Source organism: Gossypium hirsutum, chromosome A08, assembly GCF_007990345.1.
Source record: "Gossypium hirsutum isolate 1008001.06 chromosome A08, Gossypium_hirsutum_v2.1, whole genome shotgun sequence".
Taxonomy (NCBI): domain Eukaryota; kingdom Viridiplantae; phylum Streptophyta; class Magnoliopsida; order Malvales; family Malvaceae; genus Gossypium; species Gossypium hirsutum.
The window spans coordinates 4086781-4110701 of NC_053431.1; the positions used below are offsets into that span (position 1 = coordinate 4086781).

The 23921-nt window shown below is 35.6% G+C and overlaps 2 protein-coding genes across 3 annotated transcripts; one reads left to right on the forward strand and one right to left on the reverse strand.

Annotated features, from left to right (window-relative positions):
- Positions 1-486: 486 nt before the first annotated feature.
- LOC107930491 (brefeldin A-inhibited guanine nucleotide-exchange protein 2) lies at positions 487-11025 on the forward strand. The gene is made up of 11 exons (XM_041075663.1): positions 487-1958; positions 2754-3071; positions 3176-3521; positions 3614-4036; positions 4118-4410; positions 4790-5063; positions 7628-8124; positions 8214-8541; positions 8640-9018; positions 9162-9847; positions 10130-11025. The coding sequence occupies exons 1-11, from the start codon at positions 766-768 to the stop codon at positions 10739-10741; spliced, it is 5349 nt and encodes a 1782-aa protein (XP_040931597.1). The 5' UTR covers positions 487-765; the 3' UTR covers positions 10742-11025.
- A 2109-nt stretch (positions 11026-13134) lies between these two features.
- Positions 13135-19884, reverse strand: LOC107930492 (kinesin-like protein KIN-UB). Of its 2 annotated transcripts, none has more exons than XM_041075660.1 (19): positions 19550-19884; positions 19334-19434; positions 19065-19187; positions 18692-18877; positions 18243-18464; positions 17960-18113; positions 17566-17715; positions 17288-17376; positions 16800-17003; positions 16532-16654; positions 16027-16161; positions 15796-15927; positions 15521-15644; positions 15346-15438; positions 15037-15162; positions 14764-14889; positions 14111-14254; positions 13769-13897; positions 13135-13660 (listed from the first exon to the last, which is right to left on the reverse strand). In XM_041075660.1, the coding sequence occupies exons 1-19, from the start codon at positions 19731-19733 to the stop codon at positions 13500-13502; spliced, it is 2706 nt and encodes a 901-aa protein (XP_040931594.1). In that variant the 5' UTR covers positions 19734-19884; the 3' UTR covers positions 13135-13499. The 2 variants fall into 2 exon arrangements, with proteins under 2 accessions (XP_040931594.1, XP_040931595.1); XM_041075661.1 differs by having other exon boundaries at positions 18692-18832; positions 19550-19849.
- Between the last annotated feature and the right edge of the window lie 4037 nt (positions 19885-23921).

Genomic DNA, 23921 nt, shown 5'->3' on the forward strand with positions numbered 1-23921 from the left:
AATTGACTAATGTGCCACATCAACAATCCGTTTGTGGATTAATAGAATTTTTAACGACACTAACTAGTTTAATTAATTATCTTAATTAGAGTGACTAAATTGAGAGAAAAATTTAGAATGATCAAAATAGAACAAGTCTTATTTTATAGTGACCTTAGGTGAAATTTACCCTGAAGTAAAATAACGTGGAGTGGAATTTATTTCCCTCTCCAAGAATTTAAAATAAGATAAAAATATTGGAATTATAAAATATGGTTGGAGCTGGGACGTAGCCGGGACGCTACTCCCCCGCCGATATGAAATACTAAATTTGTAATGCCTTAATTACCCTCCTCGAATCACAAATATTGCACCTTCACCATTCTACATGTTAGCGTCCACTTTATTGCAGTTAGGCCGTTACTGAGCAAGGGTATTTCAGTACATTGGCTTTCAAACTTGAAATTTGATGAAAAAGAAAAACAGATTAAAAACGCTATCGAAATCTGAAATCCTTTAAATCTTAAAAATAAAAATAAAAAAATCAGCTCAGTTTTCGGCTCTTGGCAGTTACCAGTTTCAGTTTACGTTCATTGTGAATCGTTAATGCAATTAGAGCAAGAGCAACCGTGTTGTGTAGGCTCAGTGAGTCAACCGCTCGACTCGGTTTCTCACTCGGATAATTCACACAGCTGAAAGGGAGATAAAAAATGGAACCTAGCATTTTCGTTATCCGTTTCCTAGATCTGAGTTGGTGAGATTTGACGCGTTGTATTCGACTCGGGAATGGCTTCTGCGGAAGCCGATTCCCGCATTAGCCTATTGGTAGTCCCGGCGCTAGAGAAGATAATAAAAAACGCTTCGTGGCGGAAGCACTCGAAACTGTCTCATGAATGCAAATCGATTCTCAAGACACTCACTTCTCCTTCGCCTCCGCCTCCGCCTTCGTCTCCGTCTCCGTCGGATTCGGAGCCGGAAAACTCGATCCCTGGACCAATCAATGATGGCGGCCAAGTAGAGTATTCACTCGCTGAATCGGAGTCTATTCTCAGTCCTCTGATCAATGCTTGTGCAACCTCTTTCAACAAGATCGTCGATCCCGCCGTTGATTGCATTCAGAAGATAATTGCACACGGGTACCTGCGAGGCGAAGCGGACCCCACAGGAGGCCCCGAGGCTCAGCTGTTATCCAAATTGATTGAATCCGTGTGTAAATGCCATGCTGTAGGTGATGAATCCATTGAATTGCTGGTATTGAAAACGCTTTTAACCGCGGTAACTTCCATCTCATTGCGAATTCACGGTGACTGTTTGTTGCAAACTGTGAGGACTTGTTATGATATATACTTAGGGACCAAAAATGCGGTTAATCAAACGACTGCGAAAGCTACTTTGATTCAAATGTTAGTTGTTGTCTTTAGGAGAATGGAGGCTGATTCTTCAACGGTTCCGGTTCAGCCAATTGTAGTGGCTGAATTGATGGGACCAATTGAGAAATCGGATGCTGATGGATCAATGATTCACTTTGTTCAAGGGTTTATAACTAAAATCATGCAGGACATTGATGGAGTGTTTAATCCAGCGACACCAAGTAAGGTTTCTTTAGGAGGCCATGATGGCGCATTTGACACTACTACTGTTGAAACCACTAATCCTACTGATTTGCTGGATTCTACTGATAAGGATATGTTGGATGCAAAATATTGGGAGATTAGTATGTATAAGACAGCACTGGAAGGGAGGAAAGGAGAGTTGGCGGATGAGGAAGCAGAGAGAGACGATGATTTGGAGGTTCAGATTGGGAATAAGTTAAGGCGGGATGCGTTTTTGGTGTTCAGAGCACTTTGCAAGTTGTCGATGAAGACACCACCTAAAGAGGCTTTGGCGGATCCCCAGTTGTTGAGAGGGAAGATTGTGGCACTGGAATTGTTGAAGATTTTTTTGGAGAATGCTGGAGCTGCTTTTAGAACAAGTGAAAGGTATCTTTCTGTTCCATCTTTGCACATATGTCTCTGCTTTTATTGATTGTTCTAATTTGCATTCCGAGAAGTTTCTTTTTAGGGATTTAGTTCTGCATTTTCTTAACTATTAAGTTCTAAGTGTTGAAGTTTCTTGATATGTCCTAATATAGTTTGCTGAATATGTTTAGTATGTGCTGGAGGATAAATATGTGCTGAATATGGGTTATAGTCACAAACAATACTAAGGTTTAGGCACTTGGGTAATGAGTCTCGAAGCATTGCCAAAACCATTGTAATTAGATTTTGAGAAATCTGAGGTGGCTTTTCCTTATGAGGTGATAAAAGTAAACCTTGGTAGTATAGAATTTTTCTGGATATTTTAAACCATATTGTGTTGTAATCTTCTGGTTGTGTACCCTTTGAACATTTAACAAATTGTTCTGGGTGTTTTAGTGATGTGCCTTTTTATTGACCAATTTAGTTCTAGCCCCTGGTTAATTTGGAAACCGGCGGTGTTTTTACTTGTTTATTTAATAGCACTGTTGCTTCAATTAATATTCTAGCACCAGCTTTAGTTCTTGATTTGTCTAAGAGATTTTATTCTATGTTTATAGTGAGATTTTTAAAAAAAAATTTAAAGATATATTTCATGTTTTAACATGGTTATTACTATTTATTAGTACATATAATATCTTTTTCCTTGATTAAAGTTGACTGTATTTTATTCCTTTTCCACATTTCATTTTTGTTTGCTCATAGTACCTATACTGAATTTGAATTTTCCTACTGGTGAAAATGCTTCTGATGGTACAGGTTTTTAGGAGCCATTAAGCAGTACTTGTGTCTGTCACTGTTGAAGAACAGTGCTTCAACTCTTATAATCGTTTTCCAGCTTTCTTGCTCCATTTTCATTAGTCTGGTGTCGAGGTTTCGAGCTGGCTTGAAAGCCGAGATCGGAGTATTTTTTCCTATGATTGTTCTGAGGGTCTTGGAAAATGTTGCTCAACCTAATTTTCAGCAAAAGATGATAGTTCTCCGTTTTCTGGATAAACTTTGTGTTGATTCACAAATCTTAGTAGATATCTTTATTAACTATGATTGTGATGTCAATTCGTCAAACATATTTGAGAGGTATTCTCCTACCTTTGTAATTTTATCGAACTTGAGAAAATATTTTTGTTAGACTTTAATCACTTTTGTATTTTCCCCATTATTTTCATTATGGTTCTTTCCAGAATGGTCAATGGACTCCTGAAAACAGCTCAAGGTGTTCCTCCTGGTACAGCGACAACACTATTGCCTCCCCAGCAAGCAACCATGAAATTTGAAGCTATGAAATGTCTAGTGGCTATTTTGAAATCAATGGGAGGCTGGATGAACAAACAGTTGCGCATTCCAGATCCTTATTCTACCAAGAGATTTGAAGCAGCTGAGAACAGTCTTGAACCTGGAACTGTCTCCTTGGAAAATGGGAATGGGGATGAGCCTGTTGAAGGGTCAGATTCTCAATCTGAAGCCATTAACGAGTCTTCTGAAATTTTAACAATTGAGCAGCGTCGAGCTTACAAGCTTGAACTTCTGGTATGTCTCCAAATGATGTCTAGTAAACTGATCTGAGGGTATTCATTTTAGTTAATCATGATTCATGAAATCTAACATAAAATTCCTGGCAGGAAGGTATATCTCTTTTTAATCGGAAGCCTGAAAAAGGAATTGAATTTCTAATCAAAGCAAGAAAGGTTGGTAACTCCCCGGAGGAGATAGCGGCTTTTCTTAAAAATACATCTGGTCTGAAGAAAACGTTGATTGGTGATTATCTCGGAGAAAGGGAAGATTTGCCACTGAAAGTGATGCATGCCTATGTTGACTCCTTTGACTTTCAAGGCATGGAGTTTGATGAGGCAATCCGAGCCTTTTTGCCAGGTTTTAGGTTGCCTGGTGAGGCACAAAAGATTGATCGAATCATGGAAAAGTTTGCTGAGCGTTATTGCAAATGTAACCCTAAGGCTTTCATCAGTGCTGATACTGCATATGTCCTCGCTTACTCTGTCATAATGCTCAATACTGATGCTCATAACCCTATGGTTAAGAACAAGGTGCATATACATTACCTGATCTTGTTTCCATTTAGTGCTTGAAAATTGATGTTCTCCCTTTTCCTAAATTGAAACGTGCAGATGTCAGCTGATGATTTCATAAGAAACAATCGTGGCATAGATGATGGAAAAGATTTGCCAGAAGAATACTTAAGCTCATTATTTGAACGGATATCAAGAAATGAGATCAAAATGAAAGATGATGATTTGTCTATGCAACAGAAACAGTCAATGAATTCCAACAGAATTTTAGGTCTGGACAATATCTTGAATATTGTGATACGCAAGAGTGATGAAGACGAGCATATGGAGACCAGTGATGATTTTATCAGGCACATGCAAGAACAATTTAAAGAAAAAGCTCGCAAATCTGAGTATGATCAACTGCCATTTGAGCTTTTATGTTGATGCTTTACTGTAGAGAGATTCCTGTTTGCCTCTATATAGCTGAACCATCTCACTAGGTCTTTCCTCTTTAAAATCTTATGCCTTTATATTTGTTAGAATAAGGTGAAATCCTGGGTACTTTTATCAATTTTTTACATGGCTCACGCTTAATTAATCTGTTAAGATGCTGTAAATATTATATACTATTTTAGATATTTTAACTTTACCTTGTGGTATTTTTAACAGGACGTCCCCCCACCTCCCATCTTTATGTGCACATGTTCCTTGAAATGTGGCATTTAACATTTGAAAAAGAAACTCTGTTGTTGATTGCCATTTGATTTCCATTGTACTGGCAATTTGTAGGTCAGTTTATTATGCAGCCACAGATGTGGTGATTCTGAGATTCATGGTTGAGGCAAGCTGGGCTCCTATGTTGGCTGCGTTCAGTGTGCCTCTTGACCAAAGTGATGATGAAGCAGTAACAGCATTGTGTATTGAAGGCTTCCGCTGTGCAATACATGTCACTGCTGTGATGTCCATGAAGACTCATAGAGATGCATTTCTGACTTCATTAGCTAAGTTTACTTCACTCCACTCTCCAGCAGATATAAGGCAGAAAAATATAGATGCAATCAAGGTTAGCATTTTGGCTTTTTCTGCAGTGAATATTTTGTCAGTAACCCTTCTCTATTTTTATTCTGAAAATTACTATAAAGTGCTTAATTTTTGTGATATTTTTCTCTTTGTCTTCTCTTTTCAAATGCTTGTAATCTTGCAAACTCTGTAATGCTGTATGGTCACATCAGTTATAAAGTGCTTAATTTTTGTGATATTTTTCTCTCTGTCTTCTCTTTTCAAATGCTTGTAATCTTGCAAACTCTGTAATGCTGTATGGTCAGATCAGTTAGAATGCTTTATTTCATTTTAGCCATTGCTGATATTCTGTTATGCGCCTTGGCGTAGGATCTAGTCACAGGTCTAGACGAGAAAGAATTCTTGCTTCGACCTATGGTTACTCAAAAGGCAGATTCGTCCTTGACTGAACCCCCTCTCAAAATAACGTTTCTTTTGATAGAATAATTGCTTACCTCTTGATTTCATATTGACAGCCTTTTATAGACTGTTAATGACAAAGGAAAGAGTCCTAATTGACATAAAATAGAATTCCTAACTTAGAGTTTATGAAGGAAATAAAAACCTAATATAATAGATAAGTAAAACTAAAACTCTTAGTAAAACCTGATATATAATAAATAAATAAAACTAAAAACTCCTATTGCAATTAAAGTGTCCATATCATTACTCCCCTTCTCGGAATTGAGCTTGTCCTCAAGCTCAAATTCAAAATAAACTTCAAAACTTATCCAAAATCATCTATCTCATCATCATCTTGCTTGCCTTCAACATCTGGTATTTCTATCCAAAATAACCTTTTACATTTGTGTCCCATGGAATAAGACTCGTCACAATTATAACACAGCCCTTTAGCCATTCTTTCTGTCATTTCTATCCGTGTCAATCTCTTAATAAATGGTGCAGAATAACCTATTTTGCCGTTGTTCCCTGTTGGTTCTATTGTTTGTCCCCCTCCCTTTGCAATGTTCTGAGTTGTTGGAATGATTGAATTGCTGTCAGTGTTTTGGGAAGTTGACCAATTTAGATTGGTTTGAGATAACATCTTGGAAGAGACTTTTTGTTTACGTTCCAAAGCTCGAGCCATATTCATTGCAACTCCAAGGTTTCCCGGTTGTTGCATCTCAATATCAATTCTAAGTTCCTCTACCAATCCAGCAGTAAAAAGGTTTACTTGTTGTCGAGGTTTAAGATCAGTAGTCCTAGCGAGTAGTGATTGAAATTGGCGTTGATATTCTTCTACCGTCCCAGTTTGTCTCAAGTTTGCAAGTTCCCCCAAGGGGTTATTACTCATAGGTGGCCCAAACCTGATATGACAACACTCTCTGAAGCGTTCCCAATCCAGATTTGCCTCCTCTTCTTTGATTTGATCAAACCATAATTGTGCCTCTCCTAAAAGATGGAATGAAGCTAGGCCGACTTTGTCTTCTTCGTTGGTCCGTTGATTGCCAAAAAAAATTTCGCATCTTTTTAACCATCCTAAAGGATCTCCAACCCCATCATAAGTGGGAAATTCCATCTTAGAGTATCGTGGCACCATGCCCCCATCGTGTTGCGAATCTGAATTTCTTTTCTTGCCTCCACTGCTGCCTTGTTCTTCATTATTTTTTTCTGAATCCCCTTTCGTTATCTTTTGGACCGAAAGAGATAACATCGCCACCTGCTCCTCTAACGCTTGTTGCCTTGTAGCCATTTGTTCCATGAATGCCTCCAACTTGGCTGTCAAAGTTTTTTCGTCACCCATGACAGCTGGCTCCGATACCAAGTTGTTATGCGCCTTGACGTAGGATCTAGTCACAGGTCTAGACGAGAAAGAATTCTTGCTTCGACCTATGGTTACTCAAAAGGCAAATTCGTCCTTGACTGAACCCCCTCTCAAAATAACGTTTCTTTTGATAGAATAATTGCTTACCTCTTGATTTCATATTGACAGCCTTTTATAGACCTTTAATGACAAAGGAAAGAGTCCTAATTGACATAAAATAGAATTCCTAAAACTCTTAGTAAAACCTGATATCAGGGATTTAAATAGCGGTCCGTTACCGAAATAGCGGCCGTTATATAGCGGTAACGGCACCGTCCGAAACCGTTACTGCCGAAACCCGCTATACCCGCAATACACAATAAGTAATGTAAAATTCACGACCGCGATACCCGCAGTGACCGCAATAGCGTCCGTTATGTCCGCGACCGCGACAAACGCGACGCGACCGAAAACGCGACCGCGACCGCAATTTAAATCCCTGCCTGATATATAATAAATAAATAAAACTAAAAACTCCTATTGCAATTAAAGTGTCCATATCATATTCATTGTAATCTTTGGTTTTGAGATGACAATGTATGGTTGACTTACTCAACCTCACCTCAAAAGGAATGTCATTACGGAAAAATTTTCCATACTTTTACTAAAATTGTTTCCCATGTATTTTTGAAGTTATTCTTTAAGTAGAAGCTTTAATAAGTGGCCTTGGGGAACTCATTAGTGAGACCCATTATTTGAACTCTCTGAAAATTTCCATTTGCTTGTGGACCTAACATAGAATTTTCCTTTTACATTGTTAATAGGCAATAGCTACAATTGCAGATGAAGATGGAAATTATTTACAAGAGGCTTGGGAGCATATTTTGACATGTGTGTCACGGTTTGAACATTTGCATCTATTGGGAGAGGGTGCTCCTCCGGATGCCACTTTCTTTTCCTTTTCTCAGAATGAATCAGAAAAATCTAAGCAAGCTAAGTCATCTGGCCTTCCTGTTATAAGGAAGAAGGGTTCAGGAAGAATTCATTATGCTGCTGCTGCTGTGATGAGGGGCTCATATGATAGTGCTGGTATTGGAGGTAATACTGGGGCAATCACATCTGAACAGATGAACAATTTAGTCTCTAATCTCGACATGTTAGAACAAGTTGGAAGCTCTGAAATGAATCGTATATTCACACGTAGTCAAAAATTGAATAGCGAGGCTATAATAGACTTTGTTAAGGCTCTTTGCAAGGTGTCCATGGAGGAATTGAGATCTACATCTGACCCTCGGGTTTTTAGCCTAACAAAATTGTTGAGATAGCGTAAGAATCATTCCACTTCTCTTCCTTTGGCTTAAACTTAATGCATTTTGTTTATGTTTCTTGACTGCTAATTTTCTGATATACTGACAGGCACTATAACATGAACCGGATTCGGCTTGTATGGTCAAGCATCTGGCTTGTACTCTCTGATTTCTTTGTGACCATTGGCTGTTCTGAAAACCTGTCAATTGCGATTTTTGCGATGGACTCTTTACGGCAGCTATCAATGAAATTTTTGGAGCGAGAGGAGTTGGCTAATTACAATTTCCAAAATGAATTTATGAAGCCTTTTGTTATTGCAATGCAGAAGAGTAGTGCTGTTGAAATCCGAGAATTAATCATCAGATGTGTCTCACAAATGGTGTCATCTCGAGTCAATAATGTCAAATCAGGGTGGAAGAGCATGTTCATGGTATTGAATTTTTAATATCTATCACACAATAGATATATATCATAGTTTTGATACCTTAATCTTTGATCTATTTATTATTGAACCGATAAATCTTTCAGGTTTTCACCACTGCAGCTTATGACAACCACAAAAACATTGTACTACTAGCCTTTGAAGTAACAGAAAAGATAATTCGAGACTATTTCCCATACATAACCGAAACTGAAACAACCACATTCACAGATTGTGTGAATTGCCTAATTGCATTCACCAACAATCGATTCAACAAGGATATTAGTCTCAATGCAATTGCTTTTCTGCGATTCTGTGCCACAAAACTTGCTGAAGGGGATCTCAGCTACGCATCTATCAAAACTGATAAGGAATCAGGGAATACTTCTCAATCTTCACCTAGCAAGGGAAAGGACGGAAAACAAGAAAACGGAGAGATGATTGATAAGGATGATCATCTCTATTTTTGGTTACCTTTGTTGGCTGGTAAGGAAAAATGAACCAGTTGTTTCAACGTTACTAGGCATTCGAATTTGCTTTATTTTCAAAATTTTAATAATACTTTTATCTTCTTACTATACAAATGCTTTATGTTCTGAAGTGAACTTACATTACATTTTGCTGTGTAGGTTTATCAAAACTTGGCTTTGACCCTAGACCGGAAATTAGGGAGAGTGCTTTACAAGTGCTGTTTGAAACTTTGAGCAACCATAGTCACCTCTTCTCACTACCATTATGGGAAAAGGTGTTTGAATCTGTCCTTTTTCCAATATTTGAATACGTACGCCATGCTATCGATCCATCAGGTGGTGACCCACCTGAGCAGGGAATTGATAGTGAAATGAGTGAGATTGATCAAGATGCATGGCTCTATGAGACGTGCACCCTGGCACTTCAACTGCTTGTAGATCTTTTCGCGAGTTTTTATAATACTGTCAATCCACTTTTACCGAAGGTACTCTCTTTACTTGTAAGTTTTATCAAGCGTCCTCACCAAAGCCTAGCTGGAATCGGGATTGCTGCATTTGTACGTTTGATGACCAATTCTGGTTATGTTTTCCTCGAGGAGAAGTGGCTGGAAGTAGTTTCTTCAATAAGAGAAGCCGTTAATGCAACACTTCCTGATTTCTCGTACTTCGTTAGTGGGGATATCATGCTTGAAGGCGATGGAAATGTATTGAATGACCAAAGCAATAAGGCTTCCCATGGTTCTGACATGGCTCGTGATGATTCAGAGAGCCTAGGAAAGCAACGTCTTTATGCTTCTTTATCTGATACGAAGTGCCGAGCTGCTATTCAGCTTTTGTTGATTCAGGTCCGATTTCTCATCTTAATATTGAAATATAATCAGAAATCTATCCTCTTAAATCGAATGGAAATTGCTATATGTGTTGTACCCCTATTATGATATTTGAAACTGTCTGAATCTTAAATCTGGTAGTCTCTTAGGATACTTCACTGTCGGAATTTACTTTGTGGATGTAGCTTCTATGCTGATTGGCTCTCTAGCATTGTTTGCATGAACATTCAACTAGATACCAAGGTTTTAAGTTCAAAATGGGGCTAACTTGGAGTTCAACTCTTTTTATCCCGACAGGCAACGATGGAAATTTACAACATCAATCGAACTCGCATATCAGCTAAGAACATCTTAGTCCTTGTTGATGCAATGCATGATGTAGCTTCCCATGCTCACGGGATCAACAACGATACCATATTACGTACCAAGCTTCAAGAGTTTGGTCGGATGACACAAATGCAAGATCCTCCATTATTACGTCTCGAGAACGAATCGTATCAATTTTGCCTTACATTCTTGCACAATCTGATATTAGATAGGCCTCCAAGTTTTGAGGAAGCAGAAATAAAGTCCCATCTTGTTGGTCTTTGCCAAGAGGTTTTACTGTTTTATATCGAAAGCGCATGCTCAGGACAGACTTCCGTAACATCCGCCGATGGCCAAACCCAATGGATGATTCCTTTAGGTTCTGGGAAACGAAAAGAACTGGCCGCACGTGCACCTCTTGTCGTAGTGACTCTACAGACCATATGCAGCCTCGGAGACACTTTGTTCGAGAAGAACTTAGCTAAGTTCTTCCCTCTTCTTTCGAACTTGATAAGTTGTGAACATGGTTCAAATGAAGTCCAGGCAGCTCTTAGTGATATGCTCAACTCCTCAGTTGGTCCACTTTTGCTTCAATCCTGTTGATCTTCGAGATTCGACCGTTATGGTAAATATGTTTCTTTTCCCTTTTTCTTTTTGCCTCTTATTAACTCCATAGTTTTCCTTCTATGTTGCTCCAGCTCTTTTTCTTCAATGAGTTGAGTATCGGTGTCCGACACCCATATCGGGTATAGGGATATGATACTTCAAAGTTTTTTTTAAAAAAAAAGAAAGAAAAAGGAAAGTAAATACACTTGGTGTTGGACACATTCATATTCGACACAGCCTCTTTTGTTTTCTCCTTTAGTTAATAATAATTGATTTTTGAAGAGTTGGCTTCCAATACTCTGCTTTTGAACTGAATAGCTGTTCTTTCGGAAAAGTAGAAAAATAATGGTTAAAATGTTTTATAAGTTCTTATACTTTTCATAAATTTGGAATTTAGTCTTTTTACTTTTATTTTTAAGAATTTAGTCCCTCTATATTTCAGGTTTCAAAATTTAGGTACTACTATTAAAACTATTAAAATTATTTTATTAAATTCAAATTCATTACAACATTTGTTTAGTTACATTGTTATCAAGTGAGCATTTTTTTTATTTTAAAATATCACGCCAATAAATTTAACAATATTAACAATTAAACTTGAATTTTGAAATTTGAAAAATAGAAAGACTAAATTCCTGAAATAAAAGTATAGAGATTAAATTCTAAATTTGTGGAGAATATAGAAATTTATGGCATATTTTAACAAAAAAAAAAAGAGAGTAAAAGACGATAGAAAAGTGAAAAGAAAAAGTTTGCAAATAAAATCGTGCAAATTATCATTTTCCAAGGAATCAATAGAAATTGAAAAAGAGAATGAGTGGTTGGAGTCATGTATATTTTCAATATTGTCTATTATTTTACTCCTAGAGTAGAATGATAAAATAAAATAATTTTCTCTTGATTTTTTCAATCATAAGTGTAAAAAAGAAAGTATTTTTTTTAGGTTTGTTTTCTTTTAATCTTCATATAACAAGTACACGTTCATATAACTACTCTTTTTATTGTCGAAAGAAAAGGTTTTGAAATCCAGATTTTGGCATTTATACTTGGTCTAGCTATGCTCTTAGTACAATAAATTTATGCGAATTTTCTTTTAAAAATAAAATGTCTGTCAATTTTTTTTGGATTAGTAATTATGTGCTTCATTATATAAGAAAAATAAAATTAAAGAATTTTACAACCTATATTTAGAGTTGAAATCTTACAATCCCAATATGAATCTTAGATTCCTTGAATTTGAAGATTGAATCAAGAACTCATGCTGACAACAATTTTTGCTTTTAAATCTTTACCCTGTCTAATTTTTTATTTATTTTTAATTTTGTCATCATTTCTCTCTTTCTAAAAAAATATGTTTAGACACGTTTAAAAAGAGGGATAACACACGTCGAAAATTTTCATTTCCTTTTCCAATGGGGGGATTAATGTACTTTACTTCATTCATTGGAACATTCAATATAAGACTCAAAGATTATTCTGATACTACTTGTAAAATTCTCATTACTCTTTTTTTTCTTTTCTTAAAAAGACTAGCTCTCATTGGGGCATTCAATGTGGAAGCAAACAATAAAAAATTAACAATCATTACTCTCTTCTTAAAAGATATGTTTAATAGGATGTGTAGGAAGTAGTATGGCAGTGGATGAAATAACATTATCACTCACTAGCAACCGAACAAATTACAGTAGTGGATGACAATAACAAGATTACAACCTTAATTTTTGAAGTGGAAAGGATGACAATAAAAGACTTTAATCATTGCTACCTTAGACAATAAACTTAAACAAATGATTTAATTACTACTAAAAATATTATATTAACCTTAGAAAATATAACCAATTTCATTAGGCTAAAGTGATGTAAGAAAATTTCCTAAATACAATTTTTTCAACAAAAAGAAAAACTATTATAAGTACACAATTCATTATCGTTTCATCAATACTTACACACACCAATTAAGAATAGAGGTATTTAAATAATTAACCAAACCAAATTAATATTAACTAAATTAACCAATTTTAAATCCTTTAACCATTAACCAAACTGAAATTTTTTCAAAGAAATTAATCAAACCAAAATATTTCGATTAATTTAGTTAGTTAACCAAAATTTATGTTTTTTTTTGTTAAAACAAGTATAAAACAAATAAAAAAATTGATAATTTTTATTTGACCGTAATAACCGAATTAGTAATCGCCTAATACATATGATATATAATATTATTTATTAAGTTTAGTTAATTCGATTAGTTACTCGGTTTCAAACCGAATTAACCGTTAACCAAAATTCCAAAAAGAGTTTAACCAACCTAAGATCGAATTAGATCGATTCGGTCGGTTAATTCAGTTTTAATCGAAGTTTGAACACCCCTAATTAAGAGAACTCATCAATTTTTATATCATAACAATTTATTTATGTTCCCTGAATATTTAAAGAATACATAATGAGTTAGTCCCCCCAGTTAGCTAATAGAAGTTTGTTTCTTTAAAAAAAGAAAAAGGGGAAAATATTGACTCACTCAACTCAATTGCCTACAAAATTTTTATCCCTCCCCACTTTTTTAACTAACACCAACATACACTAAGCTGAATGAAGAACCTAGTAAACATGATCGTAATAATATCATAAGCCAACCCAGTCTTAAAGAATCTCCCACCTTACCCTCTATACAATGCCAACATTTTGTTGTTTTTCCTATAGCTACATCCACACACTCGAATAATCCGGTTTCGAAAACCCAACACTTCATCTCAAATCATACTTCTATCCTTAGTCGTCTCATTTCAGCTCGAAATATGGGACTTAAATTCAGAGTTCGTCGAGCAAGACTTCTTATGTCTTCTCGAGAACAATCCCGCGATATCCGAACCAGCTCCCAAAGGGCACCTCCACTTATCATGTCCTTTGCGTTTACTTCTGAAATTTCGAAATAAAGGTTCCTTCATGTAATTTTTCTTTTAAGGTTTAAGAGGGTTTAGAATTTAAGGTATACGCTTTTATTGATAGAGAAGAAATCTGACTTACCATGTTGCGCTAAATGACATAGTGCAAGCTCAATGTGTCTCCTAATAGGTGAGGAATCATTGTTAGCGTTTTGCACAATCCATGGAAGCGCACCATCATTGATAAGAACCGATCTCCCACTTTTTATGCCTGGAGTCGTTATAAGATCATGCAAAAGAAAGACAATAGAACTTGAGTTGAGGCCATTTCATGGAAGGTGAGGCCAAGCTAAAAGAGTGAATAAAGATTTGAAAAGAATACATATAGCTTAAATCAGGTTCATCTTCGGGCCACTCTAAAAGATAATTAAAAACTTCACCGGTAAACAATCAAACAATGTCGAGTTAGAGATCAAAGACTTACCATTAGTTGACGCACGGGATTCACATTTGGCGAAGTTGGCAATTCCACGTGCAACTTGGGAAAGAACATCAGGGTGTCCACATCTTGCCATTCCCAGCAAGGCCTTAATTCCACCTTCGGACCTCAGCTTTGTTTGCAACTTATCTGGAAGAAGCATGAGCATGTTAGAGAAGCAGAAAGAGCAGACCCAGATATACCGCTCGGAAAGAATCTATATTATTCGGACTTGAGTGTGCAAATGCGTTCTATTTTTCCAAGTTTCTCTTTGGAAAGTACTAGGAGGGGATATATCCCAATACCAGAATCAGGATATGCATTAGACAAGGGTGTCAGGCACAGATACTTTAAAAAAAGAAGAAAAGAAAAATCGAAAGCAACATAAAAATGAATAACCCTGATTTAATCAAGAAATTCTTCATGCAAAAGCTTTAAGCGCATAATTTACATAGTGCTTGAGATCGATCATGTAACATAATGGTGCCAAAACCCAAATGCATCTCCTTATAGATGCATTCGTTTTACAAATTAGTTGACACTCATCTGATTACTCTCATTTCAAGGATTCATTCCTTTAATCACCAAAGGAAAGGTTATAAAATCCCAACACAAAACTTATTAGCTAAAGAGGTGATACAAAAGGAAATGCGGTATACCATTCCCACATAGGTTAGCTATAGCTCCAGCAACCATGCGTAGAGACTGAGGGTCCTCAGCACGAGATGCAGTCACAGACAATAAATTGATTCCCCCTTGAATCATTATGAGTTCTTGATTGGTTTCTGCATTGCATAAAAGGAAACAATATTAAACTCATGTAATCGGAACTCGGAACTATTCAGTAGCCAAACTCTTAAGCAATAACAGTAACATCGATTAAAAACAAAGAAAAGTTTACACAGAATGAGATGATATTGAAGAACAATTACCATGCATAGCAAGATTGGCAATTGCACCAGCTACGACTCTGCCAATATTTTCATCCTCATAGCTTCTGAGAAGCATCAGCAAGGAAGTAAGACCACCAGCTTCAACAATCCTTTCCTGATTCGCTTCTGTTCAGTACATGGGACATGCACTTTGTTACTCGGAAAACCAAGTTAAACAGTCTTATAACACAAATTTATTTAAGCATTTACAAGAGATAAAGCTTATCATGTGAGAAATAGAGGTTTAATTGTGGATAATCATCCAAGGCACATCAAGTAATAGCATAAAAAATCAAAGCTTTTACTCACCTTCAGCAGCTAGGTTGGCGACCACTTTCACAGCATGAATGCGTACATTGGCATCCTCTGACTCGAGCAAAGCTAAGATCTTTTGCAATCCAACTGGTAAATTGATAGGACAATAAGTAATGCATGCACAGAAGTTTGTTTAACTGATATTATGAAAATACACCTTTTTTATCACCTTGTTCAAATAGTGCAGCAACTGGCGTCTTATGTCCATTTAAAGAGTCCCTAACTTGAGACATTGGAGAATCTAAACCGCCATAAGCATTTGCAGATCCATTTCTTCCAAGACACCTTCTCATCTACGTAGTAAAATAAAAAGGAAACCAGCATAACTTGTTTTTTTATTAATTCATGTGCATGTGTTTGATTTAAGCATGCCGTCACATGAAGAGAATTCAACTTGTTAGAACAATGGCCTTAAAAGCATGATAACTTCCAGGATCCAAATACCTGGTCGGCTTCAAAAGTCAGTTGTAACATTTGACTTCTTAGTATAATCATTTCTTCTTCAAGCTTCTTTTTTTGACGAACCTCATCTGCCAGAGCTTTTTGGAGCTTCAAGATTTCAGAACCACCACCTTCCTAGTTCACCAAAAAATCCACATATATCATTATCCAGAAGCCAACAGAAGCTTAGAGAACTTGATACAAAAGTATTCATGATTCACTAAACAAGCATACCCCTGAATCTGGGCACTGCCCTAGCTGACTCTTAAGTTTGTTGACCTCGTCTTCAGCTTCCTTTCTCATGTGAATTTCTTTCTCTAGTAGCTTTTTGACCTCAGCAACATCCTCAACGATAGAAGAAACTGGCCCCTAAAAATTATGATGAAGAAATATATTATCATAATACATGCACAAGATGGCCAAAAATCCGATGTACAAAGATGCCAATCTCCCCCAAACTCAACCCAACCTGACACAGACAGGTTTGGGGATTTAAATTTGAGGACAGAAAAGAAACGAATTTCCCATCAGTGATAAGGATGGGAATACAGTCCCCACCCTGATATGAATATACTTAATAAAGATGTATTGGTAAAGTTGAAAATATTGCACTATTCCCTGATTACATCATTGAAAATAAATTGCATGCCTGCCATCAAAAAAGGGGCCCGACTGGCGAGCAATGGATTCACATGATAATATTACATGACACACTAGATACAGTTGTTGATGCCAGTACCTCTCCGTTACATTTATCCTTCATGAAGCCATCACACCCATGCTTTTGTTGATTTTCTATCATCTTTTCCTCCAGCTTCTTAACGGATTCCATATATTCCATCTGGCACTTTAGTCGCTCCTTCTGTAAAAGGAAAGCACTAGGAGTTCATTACCACCATATCACACTCTCAAGCACGGAATGTGTTTAAAAGATAACTGAAAATAGAAAACCATGAGGCGTCGGCAAGAATCACCCATTGGGGAGAATGATGAATAACTGGACTAACCTCTAAGGCATCTGCAAAATTTCTCTCAACCTCTGAAACACGGTTTAGTGCTTCTAAGTTTATTCTTTCAACTTCATCATCAAATACTTTCTGTTGCCGTTCGTTTTCTGCAATGAGCTTGTCCAGCTGTATTTCAAGCTTTCTGGACAAACTTTTATAATCAAACTCTTCTTTTATTCTCAACATATTTTCCACCTTCATAGCCTGCAAGAAATGTAGTAATGCAGTGTCAAGTAAAAACATCCTACTTCTACACAATTAGAGACAACAGTACATACAAAATATGAATAAATGAACAGATGAAAGGAAAGTGAATGTCATGAAATGAAATCGAACTACTTGAATAAAAGAGATCAAAGTTAAAGAGACCAGAGTGCAATTACTTAATAACAGGTAAGTTGCATAATAACAGATGATATATTTAAGTGTATATATATATGAACCCATGAAAGATGACAATCTGAGCACTTTTTTCTATAAAAACTCACCCTTTGGCCAAACAGTATTGTACTTGTAGTCTCTCCTCGATGTCGTGGGGAGGGACCAATGGTAACTATTAATGAGGTTCTTGCAGTGCCTACAAATCATAAACCTACCTCATGATAACTTGGAAAACCAGTCAACTTGCTAGAAATAAAATTCCAAAAGAAATACAAGGAAGTACATAAAATTTTAGATCATAAACATATTCACCTAAAAGTACATGGTTCAGGTACAATGAAGCCAAAGCACACTTTGACTTACATGAGGATAAAAGATAACTCACCTCCAAATGAATCTCTAAGCAGCCTCGTAAGTTTTGAATCACGAACTGGCACGTGAGCACTATTCTCTGCTAAAGCATTAATGCACTTTCCCAAAGCACTCAGTGAGAGGTTAATAGACTTGGCTTCCTCCAACATGTGTCCCTCACTTCCTGCCAAAAGTATAGTGAACCAAACTCACTTTAAACCTAAGAACTTGAACTCATAAGAGTACCTCCAGCACTTGGGTAAGTCTACAAAAATATATAGGTGGGAACAGGAAGAAAAATTCTATCTGGCAAAAACATAAATTAACTACAGGCCAAATACAATGCTCAAGCACGTGGGGGAAAACTCTAAAATACAATATGCAATTGACTTGCCACTGGAGGGAAATAAAAGGACCATGATATGCACCTGACTTGTGGACGCGCTCTGAGCCTGCCAAATCTACCAAAACCAGCTTGCTTTTTCGCACAAGAGGCTTTGGAGGTTTGGCAAAGTGAGAAGACTTGTCTGTTTCACTTGGAATAACATCTTCTGCTCCCAAAACCGATCTCTTAACATGTACCTGCACTAACATGGTTGAACACACAATATTTCACCAAAGGATAAAAAAACAGCATAACTAAAGGCAGGACAACAAAAGCTTGATGCATAGAGACTGGGAAGGGGAAGAATGGAAGAGAAGATTAGTCACCATCAAAATAGCATGACTGCGCGATGATTCAGTGTTTAGCTTTGTATTTGCAGCAATTCGGTGAGCCTCTCCTGTCCTTAACAACTCCATAAAGTCCTGCTCGTCCCTGATTTCTACATGAGTTGCCCCTGGTAATGAAACATCTCCAGTTTTGGGATCTTCCACAATGGAAATATTATCATTTGCTGGATCAAGGAGATCCTGGATGGTCTCCATATAAAGCTTCAAGGACACATTGAAAGTAAACTAGTAAAAATTCTTAATGAGAGAACATACAAGCCCACAGGAATTGAAACAGAAAGTTTAATAAAATATCAGATAAAAGTTATAAATCTAATAAGCAATTAATACAAAATAACATGATCACATGGACATTATGGCATCAAAGAATTTTTTTCAATTAATTGAACAATTGAGATTAATAGAATTAAAATCATGCGATTGGCAACCTGCAAATATGAAACAGAAACAGAATCTGTTTCTGGAGAAACATTTGCTAAAATCTCCTCCATTGAGCGGACCATTATTCCACGAGCTGATGTATCTTCCTCACCCAACCGTCCAAGAGTAAAAGTTTTCCCGGTTCCAGTCTGGCCATAAGCCATTACAGTTCCATTATAACCATCCAAAACACTCTACAAAAGCCAAACCAACATCAGTACACAGTCTCATTCATTAAGCCAAATCCATATAAGTGTTTACAGCTTGCTGGGGCTAACTAGAAAGATCTCCGAACAACAAAATGAGCATTTGACTGCATGATTTAATGGCATAATTATAATAGAACATTTAAAAAAACAAAAAAAAAAAAACAAAACAGACCTCTACAACAGGCTTCGCAACAACTTCATAGACACGCTTCTGAGAAGCAAATTCCGTAAGCACCTCATCAAACTCGTATGTTTCTGAATCCCAATTGTTCTTCCTAAGTTTAAGCCTCTTGAGCTACGTTAGAGCAAGAATATATAATTACAAAAATAATTAACGACAAAAACTATATAATAAAACATTATTGAAGCAAATAAAATAAATTATAACCACATAATAAATCACGGTTACTAAAATGAGATTTTAGAGTTTTTTTCACTTACCTCAGGCTGTAGTTCAACACAATCTGCAAAATCTGCATCCGCCACAGATTCTTCCGCGTTACGCGGCCTTAATCTAACAGCTACTCGAACTCTTCCAGGCACTGTAGAGAAAAAGTCAAGCACAATAAAACATAATAATCAGTAAGTAACATAAAAAATACGTTGGCGATCACATTCACGAAACAATTAAAGAAAGCAAAATGAAAAAAAAAAAACCTCCGTCACTTCCTCCAGCGGACTTGGAGGGGCGAAGAGGTGCAGATCCTGGCGAGTGATTCGACGAAGGAGGAATTCTTGATTTGAATGAAGATGATTTGACATTCGATGAATTTGAAGCGGCGAGTGGCCTCATTGCTCCCTTGTGCAAACCCGTACCATTCCTGTAAACATTACACGCCATCACTTTCTTTCCTATTATAATTATTATTATAATTTTGAACTTGTTGCGTTTTCGTTTGTTTGCTTGTTTGGTGTTGGGGAAAATTTTAAGCGGACAGGGAGAAATTTTGAAGTGAAATTTCAAAGTAGAAAAGAAAAGAAAAAGAGTGATGATGGAGGAAGAGAAAGGGACCCACTGTGTTGGGAAATAGTTGGGAAAAAGACAGAGATGGTCTCAGTTTTCATGGGACCCGCCTCTCATCTTTTTAATTTTTATATTTAAAACTAAAATTTACCAAAACTTTCTCCTTTTATATTTATTTACTCTCATTGTTGTTGGAATTTAATTCAGAAATGGTAAACCCACTGTACAGATCCCTATTCTATAATGTGAAGTGCATTTTAGTCCTTATATGTTTTATATGGATTGAAAAGTCTCTCTATGTTAGCAAAATGAGCAACTTAATAAATTTTCTGTAACTATTGAAGAAAACAATTAAATTTGGCCTTTATATAATTTTTTGTCCCTAAACTTGGCAATTAGATCCATTTTAGTATTTGAATTTGATAACTAAATCTATTTGAGTCCCTGAACTTGAATTCTGTCAAGATGTGATGATGTGATGCTCTGAGATTATGTTATGTTATCAAACTTTTATATTTTTCAACTTTAGATATCAAAATGAGCATAGTTTTCAAGTTCAAATGCCAAAAGACTAAAAAGAATACCGATAATAAAATGGACCTAACTGTCACGTTCAAAGATTAAAAATTACATTGCACTTAATTAAACCGTGTGACAAACATAAAATAGCATGTTTATCACCTTATTGTAGTTTAAGTTAGACCAGAGTATTTAGCTGTGAATAAAATATGAAATCAAGTCAAACGAAACGCTACATCATTTAAAAATATCATATTATAAAACGTCAAGTTTTTTTTATAAAAAAAAAACGACCATTATGCTCTCTTTCCTTAAGACATTTTCTTATTTTAAAATTATAGGATCAAAATACACTCTACACTAAAATACAATCTGTATAGAAATTTTACCGTTAGAAACCGAAGCATTATTTTATAGCCAACTAGATTGAGTCTCAGGTCGTGCTTACCTGTCTTTGAATTGAGCAATCCCAAAAATTCATGATCGGAATTAATTTGACAGTCCAAATTTATAGTAAAAAAATATAAAAATATTTAGAAAACTTTTGTAATTAATTTTTATATTCTTATTACTAAAAGATATTAAATTAGCCAGCCAAACAATATCTAGAAATCATATTATTGTTGCCTCGATTGCTAAAAAGATGGAAACATAAAACTGGGGAATTTATAATTTTAAGTCACTTAATTTAACTAATTTTTATATAAGTCATGTATTTAATTTTATTAAATTATATCAATAAATTTGATCGTTTTTAAAAGAAAAAAAATTAATAAGCATGCATCAGCATATTTACAAAGCTCAATATAAAATATTAATTTTGTTTAAAAATTAAATTAGCATTATTTGATGAAATTAGCACAAATAACTAAAATTTCGGAAATATGGTCCGAGATTTATTACTTTAAAAAGTTGGTGATTATTTAAAAAAACTAAAGGATAAACTACACCCAAAGTTATTAATCTATTAGTACATTTATGTTTTGGTCACTCAATTTCAAAAGGTTACAAAACGGTTATTGAACTATTTGAAAGTTTTTATTTAAGTCGTTGAATTATTCAAAAGTTTTTATTTGAGTCACTTGTTGTTAAGTTTTTTTTTTAAATCTGATTAGTGAGCTCTAAGTGACAATTTGACGATTAGTATATATGGTGGTTCTGTACTTATTAATGAGTAAAAGAATATAACTTAACAAGATATTTAGATTTTGGTTTACAGAATTCGTGATATTTTAATTTGTTTTATGAAAAAAATAACTGTAAAAGAGAGAGGAAAAAAGAGCTTTCAATTAGTGCAGATATTATGATCAATAAAGCCCATACAATAATGATTTCAATAATCCGATGATTTAAAATAAAATTTTTAAATAGTTTTGTGACCATTTTATAATTTTTTTAAAATTAATTAACCAAAATATAAATTTATTAATAGTTTAATGACCCTAAGTATAGTTAGTATTATATTTCAAAAATAAAAGTTAATGTTATATTCCAAAAATAAGAAAATAGAAGTTAATGTTACCACTTACCTCTGGCTTTGATTGTAGTACATATAAAGGATGAGGAAAGGTACCAACACTTTTTCCTTTTTATCTCTCTTTTTTAAGAAAAAATGACTTAAGTGAGAATATTTTTTTGTTATTCATTTTAAAAAAAGTTTAAATATGTTAGAAGTAATTGTAGTTTTTCGTATTTTAATATTTAATCTTTATATTTAATTTTAAGAAATTGAATCTCGGTTTTGTTATTTAAAATTTTTTATCTAATTTTGTAATTTTTTTAAATAGAATAACTTTTTTTAGGCTAAATTAAGTAATTAGGTCTTTTTTTTAAATTAGGGAAATAGACCGATTTTGGAGAGAGTGTATGAAAGCATGTGCTTTCTTGCCAACTGTGTAGAAAACGCACCCAGCTGGACATGCTTTCACACACTCTCTCCTAGGGTTAGGATTTTTTAATTTTGTTAGGGTTTGAGTTCTTTAATGTTTAGGGTTATGTTTTTAAAGGTGAAACCGCGAAAGTTTATAGGTAGCTTTGAGAGGCCATTGATGCAATAACACACCTCAGAACACATACATTTCATATGTCATGCTGGGATAAAACCATTACCTCAGAAACTTATCCTATGGAAGTTAGATTTCGGGGTGGCAGTGCTTGATATAGTCACGAGTCAAAGTCTAAGTGAAAGTCTCAATCGGTGGTTGTGATGCGGTCTCGGTTTCGAGTATAACTGGGGGCCAGTTAACGATCATTATGCAGTCATGAGTTCAAGCTTTTTAGATACCCACAAATGATGCCTTATATATACCATACATAAGATTGAAGTCATAATCATAGGGAAAAATGAAAGGCTTTCTGGTGCAATCAACATAATTTTTTTCTCTATTTCCAGGCAATCGGTATCTTTAACCTTTCATTCTTATCCGAAGGCTGACATTAAGGTGGACACAAGAGAGTTCTCAGGCAAAGAGCAGATGTTTTGACAAAAGTAGAGGTCAAACTTAGGTTGGCACGACAACGATTGTAGTTATTAATGGGTTATTTAATAACAGAAATCATTGTCGCCCTAAAAGGAACATCACCTATACTCCACCGAAAGAGTCGCTACCCCCTGAGAGTCCTCTTGCCTCTACGGTGGTGTCAACCTTCTGATAAGAAAGAAGGTTAAAGATGTCGACTACGTGGAAATTGAGAAAAAATTACACCGGTTATAATGAGAAGCCCTATACTTTTCCTTATGGTTATGCCCTTAAACTTCTATATGGCATTTATAAGGCAACATTTTTTGGAGTATGAAAAGTTTGAGCTTGTGGCCACGTAACGACCGTCAACTGGCTCCCCCGTTATACTCTGACCCATGACCGCATAATGGTCGTGGATTAAGACCTTTACATAGACTTCCACCTATGATCGTATAAAACAAAATAACCCCAGAACCTGACTTTCATAGGATAAGTTTTGAAGGTAATGGTACCATCTCGGTAGGATATAGGAAATGTGTGTGTCTCAGAGCGATATCTCATCACTGATAACTCAAAAATACCTTGAACGGGAAATTATATTAGCTATGAAAATTTTTAACACTGAAGCGAGGAAGAAAACGGAGAAAGAGAATTATTGTAAAGTGGAGGGATGGAGGCTAAGAGAGATAGTGTTTTTGGGATGATGGAGTGTAAAGTGGGAGCCCCTTTTTATAGGCACAAGGAAATGGTGAGATTGCAAAGGAAAAAATCTCGTGGTCGAAAATGCGTTGTAGAACTTGCATTTTCATTGAATATCTTTAAAATGTGCTTCAAATCTACAAAAAAATTGTCAAGGTAAAGTAATTTTTTTTCATAAAGTATGAAAAAAAGAGTACATGACTCTGGGAATCTTGGGTAAAATCTAAAAGCACGTTTTGATGCATTGAATGCTCTTTGAAGCATACGTCTAATTTCAATGTGTAACACCCCTCACCCGTATTCGACTTCAGGATAGGGTTCGAGGTATTACCGGGGCTTTATACTTATAACACACTATTTGGGTCGCAAATTTTTGTTCAAATTT